Source organism: Phalaenopsis equestris, unplaced genomic scaffold (genome assembly GCF_001263595.1).
Source record: "Phalaenopsis equestris unplaced genomic scaffold, ASM126359v1 Scaffold001156, whole genome shotgun sequence".
Classification (NCBI taxonomy): domain Eukaryota; kingdom Viridiplantae; phylum Streptophyta; class Magnoliopsida; order Asparagales; family Orchidaceae; genus Phalaenopsis; species Phalaenopsis equestris.
This window is the reverse complement of record NW_018165595.1, coordinates 121482-127481: the sequence shown is the minus strand read 5'-3', so window position 1 is coordinate 127481 and position 6000 is coordinate 121482. Positions and strand designations below refer to the sequence as shown.

The window sequence follows — 6000 nt, the reverse complement described above, 5'->3', positions numbered from 1 at the left end:
TTAGTTCTTAGTAAGCCCAACAAAAAAAATTAAGAATTTCATCCTCTAATATGAAATCTAGGATTAAGCACTGACAAACAAAGCACTTTTCAACTTACCGAGTCACATGTCTAGGAAGATTACACTAGTAAAACCTAGATTGTAGTAGGAACAGTGTCTTGTCACGCCTAACATGTCTTGTTATACTACCTGAATATAAGTCTGTGATCAATCATATGCAAAAAAAGTGGTTGAGCTTGAAGTGATATCTATGGTGAATAAAGTATTTCCTACACAATTGCTTGCGCTTGAAGTGATATCTATGGTGAATAAAGTATTTCCTTTGTGGATTGTTTGCTTGTGTTGCTTCCATGGTTCAAAGAAGTCCTTGACGATGTAGTAAAACTATTTTATGATTCAAAGCAAATAATTTGTGTATGCAAGGTAGTGAGAAAGAGCTACCATTTGACTAAGAGCATTGAGTACCAGCTTTATGTTTGATTACAAAAAAAAAATTTAGTGTGAAAGAACCCATCGAGCGTTCATCCGATTATGGATTTGTGGGAGCTTAAGAATTGAAAGTTTGATGATCACTATAAAAGAACAAATTCATAAGAAGATAATGTTACCACAAATTTAAAAGCACAGACTATTACATATGACTCTTGTTAGTATGCACACCATTTTTTGTATCATTGTTCTCAGGTTCTCATTGAAATGCTCAATGGGACGGTTTTCTTGAGCTAGGCCTACTCTAATGCCAATAGAGGAAGCATTGGTATTAACCTAAAACGACTTATCAAAATTGGGTAATGTTAGATGAAGGAATATTTTTAGGATATCAAAGTTATTTTGTTGTTCATTAGCATAGTGAAATGACTTAGATTTCAAGAAGTCAGCAATCTAATGATGCTAAACCCATTAATAAATCGACTATAAAAATTAACCAAATTCAATGAGGCTGTTATGAAGGAATATTTTTGGGATATTAAAGTTATTTTGCTGTTCATTAGCATAGTGAAATGACTTGGATTTCAAGAAGTCAGCATTCTAATGATGCTGAACCCATTAATAAATCGACTATAAAAATTAACCAAATTATGAAAATTATGGATGTCAGAAAAGGATGTTGGCGTAGACCACTCTTGAATTGCTACCACCTTTCCATGATCCATTTGAATTCCTTCAACCAAAATGATAATTCCTATAAAATGAACTTTGCACATAGCACATTCCCATTTTAGGAAATTAAGGTAGAGTTTATAGAAGCAAATGGTCATGAAGATTTTACTGAGATGTTGTAAATATTTATCACACTATAAATTAAAATATCGTCAAAATAAACTGCACAAAATGTGCCCAAAAATGGTTTGACATGCTCAAGGTATTCACTAAGTCGATAGCAATGCTCAGTGTATTCACTTATTGATTGATCTCCTCATGAACGAAGTTGAAATTAAATATACAACATTAGCTCAAAATATGTTGGCAGGGAGCCTTATCAGATTAATCTCTTCATTTTACACCAGCTCCTCATGTTGGCTTTTCCCTCCCGCCAAGAAAGATGTTGTAGTTATCCCAACCATGAACCCGCTGCCCCTTTGAGCCGTCACACTACATATTTTACTTGTTTCTTTTTTCACAAGGATTTATATGTATCCGACGAAGGTTTTAATTTTCAGTTCCCAATCAAGATAATTTTCAATGTGCAAATGATCATCGAAAAAGAGAATGTCCATTTTAACACGAAATTTATTGCAATTTTGTTCATGGTGTTCAAACATGTGATTGGCCCAAACATCTATTTGAGTGAATTCAACATCGTCGGAGTTTGAGACATCAATACCTGATCTCCTTCACACGTTCAGATTCAGTAATTATAACATGGCCTCTTGAAACGCACTGAGCAATCCTAGTGTCCAATAAATCTTCACGACTGTAACAACTTGTGGTCCATCCTGCAGGTTTGGGCCGGATTAAGAGAGCCGACATTTTTTAGGCATTGTATCTACCTTCACATATTCAGGTTAAATCTTAAGAACTCGGCTGTGAATGAATTCATCCAAATGTTGTGTGGTATTGGCTTGTGCCATCTTTGATCACCTTCGATGTTTGGCTGTCTGCTGCCTTCCCTTATAGGTCTCATACTAATATGACGTGGGAGCCTATAGGGAATGAGCAAACAGAGAACAAAAGGTAAAAAACAGAGAGTTTCCATCTCTATAGTTTATCCTGAAGTAACACCTTATATATCTCAACGGCACCTCACAAATAAGAAAAATAAATAAAATCTTAACTAGCTTGAAAGCAAACACAGCTTTATACTAAACGAAAAGTAAAATACTAAAGGAAGAGAAAAACAAAAATAAGAATGATTGTTATAACGTCTTGCTGAAAACTGATGTTATAATGTCCAGCATCATAATTCCCACCTAAATCCTACTTAAACGTGAAAACTAAAATTTCAATACCAAAACCAAAACACAAACAAAATTAGATTATTATCATTATTATTATTATTATTATTACTACTATTATTATTATTATTATTATTATTATTATTTTGTTTTTTGAAACAATCTAAAATCATATCTTCATGACTGAAGAATGTTACAGAATAAAAATCTCACAACTCATCTCATCAATTTTGAAACAATGAGAACGATCATGGCATAGATGAATTCAGAAACCTGCACACCTTAGCCTCTCCATAAACAAGCCCAGATTTGCAAAAATACCCATTGCTCGGACTGCAGTGCATATCTTTCGAACATATACACAACCCTTCTAAAGCACAACCATCAGTCTTTCCAGCTCTCATCCCCAAAAGTACTTCATCCGACCACTCACTACTAAACATGCCTGTAGGATCCAACATCTGCTTCACCGCATTAAACTTTCTCATTTGATCGGGATACTTCTCCTGCACACCAAAGAAAGCAACTTTTCTATTCTTCCCCCAATGCGGCCTAGCGCCATGCTTGAAAAAAGCCATCTGCTCCACTTCTTCCCACACATCTTGGTTCAGCCTTGGAGTCAAAGCTTCGTCTGCTCTGTAATAGTTGAAATCGACGACAACAGAGTCCTCAGCCTGGCCAAGATACGCAGATGAAGCTTTGATGAATCTGATCAGGAAGCCATTGTAGATATCAACGCCGCAGAAGTTTTGTGGGTTGAGGTCTCTCAGTTTTTTGACATCGAGGACGAAGTTTCTGAAGTTTGATGCGGGAAAAATGGCGGTTGTTTCGTAGAAAAAAAGGCCCTTGATTCTGGGATCCCATGAGCACATGGCCAGTGGGTTTGATGATGAGGAATGGAGGCAGGAGCCGGAAGTTTGCATTTTGCTCTGGCTACCGATGACGGGATAGCCGGTAAAGATGAAGTTGTTGTTCTTTAGACCGATGGCGGCTAGTTTCTTAGCGGCAAGCACGGTGGCGGCCATGGCGCATTTGCCCTTCACGCTCTTTGATTCCTCGAGAGCTTTCTCTGCGTGACAATTATGGTTGTAGAAATGTAGGGTTAAACTTTCGTGCCCTTAATTATTTATTAATCAGATGAATAAAATTTGGACGAAGAAACTGTTACTGTAATTAGAACCCATTACCTGTAGCCCTCACAGCCATGGACGTGAGGGAGGGGTTTGCCTGAAAACCAATGAAGTCATTGACGCCGTCGCCGGAGGAGTTCCAGGGAGCTCTGTCGTCGAGTCTGTATACGGCCAGCCCCTGCGAAGGATACCAGTCGATGTCAAAGAACTCATGCTGCTTCGTCATCTCTTCAAACTCATCCAGAAGCTTCTCATCCGTTAAGTAGTCATATGTTATGCTTCTCTTAAATTTAGGCTCTAGCGAGAGAGTGACCTGTAGGTTTTTGTTTAACCTCAAATCAATGAGAAATTATGAGAACGGTATGAGTGAAATGAAAAAAGATCCTAGAAAGATTGAACATTTTCTTTTGCTTCAAGACTTTAAAATGACATGAAAAAATTATTAAGGATGAAAAGTGTTCGGAAAATTTTACGGTTATTCTGATCAGATTTTTGATAATGATGATTTTTAAAAGTATTAAGTTTATTCTAGGATGCATAAATAAATAGGTTTAAATAAATTTTCTGTTATATTCATGTCATAATAAATAAAAAAATATAAATTTATCATGAGTGTGTTTTTTTTTCTTTTTTTTTTTTTTTTTTTCTAGTGAGGATGTTTTCTCTCTCAAAAATAATGAAAAATAAGCCCATGCATGTAATTTTTATTCTATTAAAAAAAAGAAATTGTATTTCAATTAATTTTAATTTATTAATTTTGAACCCGAAATTGTCTGGCGGACACCAAATGAATAGAACGTCACGAGATGAGATAGGAAGAGAGAAAGAGCAATAACACTATATGAGATGGTAAGATTATGCACCCACTATTAATGGAGAGGACCTCCTATTTATATGAATGGATTAATACAAAATTACATGTTGTACCCCTCCAATACGTAGACATGGCAGGGGTATTTCAGCCCATGCGTAGATTTGGCCGATAGGGCCTAAAGGTATAATTGTGCGGCTGCGAGTCCAAGTGATTGCAATGTTGGGCAATTGCGAGTCCAGCCGGTTGCAAGCCTAAGCTGCTGCGTATTGAAGGCCTTTGTTATATGCCCTGGAGTCCTAGTGGTCCACTCTTCTCCGATCTATATGGCTGGCGATGAGATTATTCAGCTAAACGCGGTTAATTGGATCTCTCAAGATGATTTTTCTCACTGTTCATCTGAGGAGGACTGTTCTAGCTGTGTGGGAAGCTGGTTACTTTGAGCATGTGACGTCTTCTATTATTGTCGAGTTGTCTTTGTGATTCGTGTTGGCATGTCTTTGATCTACATATTAAAGTTTACCGATTTCATTGCTCCTTGATAGCGACAACTACAATAAAGACAAGAGAATCTAAAATTTGTAATGAATTTATGGTATTCATGGCCAAGATTTGGCCCGAAAAATAGAAAAGACTGAGAAGCATGCCGTTTTGGAGACGAATGCCCCTTGCCTTGTGGTGGAAGTCTGATCTTCCGACTCAAATACTAACCGCTCTACGGAGGGTTCTTTTTGGGGGGGAGGCAACTTTCCGGTAAGGAAAAGTTGTGTGCAGGGTAAGATGGAGGGAGTTGGCTACGGTTCGGACTTGTGAATCTATCCTTGAAGAAGAGGTGGCATCCTTGAAAGCGAAACTGGCCACTATGCGAGATGAAGTTTTGGTTTCTCACCTAAGCACTGAAACGAATATAATATAGAAGGTTAGGATGGAGGGAGAGTTCATGTTCAAGCGGTTGCCTCAGTGGGCTATGTCTCGGCTGAGGTGGCAGTAGATAACATCATGAAGTTTGTCCTTTTCGGCTGAACAATTATGAGAATAAATGTAAATTAGTTTTTTTTTTGCATTAAATGCGTGCAAGTATATTTTTTTATTCATATACATATATTAAAAATTTATCGTTAGTATGCGCGTCTAATTTAACACTTTTCTCTTGTTGTTATGTGACATATTTGTGTTATAAGTTTAAGAGAGAGACGTCTGAGTTCCCATGCTATCCTTCTTTCTTCTTTTCTAAAACTTGTTGCTTCTTATTCTCGTCATGCTATGGCCCCAAATATTCCTCTGAGGGCTTCAGTGTGTATTCTCCTGGTATGTTGTCAACCCTTTCAGAGAGGCAGACGACGGCAGGTTCACCTTCGGGCCAAATGTACAACTCAGGTCAGTTGGAGAGGGAATTAGCTACGGTTTGGGCTTGTGAAGCTATCCTTCAAGAAGAGGTAGCATCCTTGAAAGTGGAATTGGCCACCATGCGAGATGAAGTTTTGGTTTCTCATCTAAGCGCTGAAATGAATACAATATAGAAGGTTAGGATGGAGGGAGAGTTAATGTTCAAGCGGTTGCCTCGGTGGGCTATGTCCCGGCTGAGGTGGCAGCAGATAACATCGTAAAGTTTGTCCTTTTCGGCAAAAAAATTATTAGAATAAACGTAAAGTTGTTCTTTTTT

At 37.6% G+C, this 6000-nt stretch overlaps 1 protein-coding gene across 1 annotated transcript in view; it reads right to left on the bottom strand.

Moving 5' to 3' along the window:
* Nucleotides 1–2610: 2610 nt before the first annotated feature.
* Nucleotides 2611–6000, bottom strand: part of LOC110033379 (L-gulonolactone oxidase 3) — a 43112-nt gene continuing 39722 nt past the window's right edge. Inside the window, exons 2-3 of the mRNA XM_020737337.1 lie at nucleotides 3584–3839; nucleotides 2611–3465 (exon numbers count right to left, since the gene is read on the bottom strand). Of these exons, the coding sequence (XP_020592996.1) occupies nucleotides 2645–3465; nucleotides 3584–3839 (1077 nt within the window). The 3' untranslated portion in view covers nucleotides 2611–2644. The remainder of the gene's footprint in view (nucleotides 3466–3583; nucleotides 3840–6000) is intronic.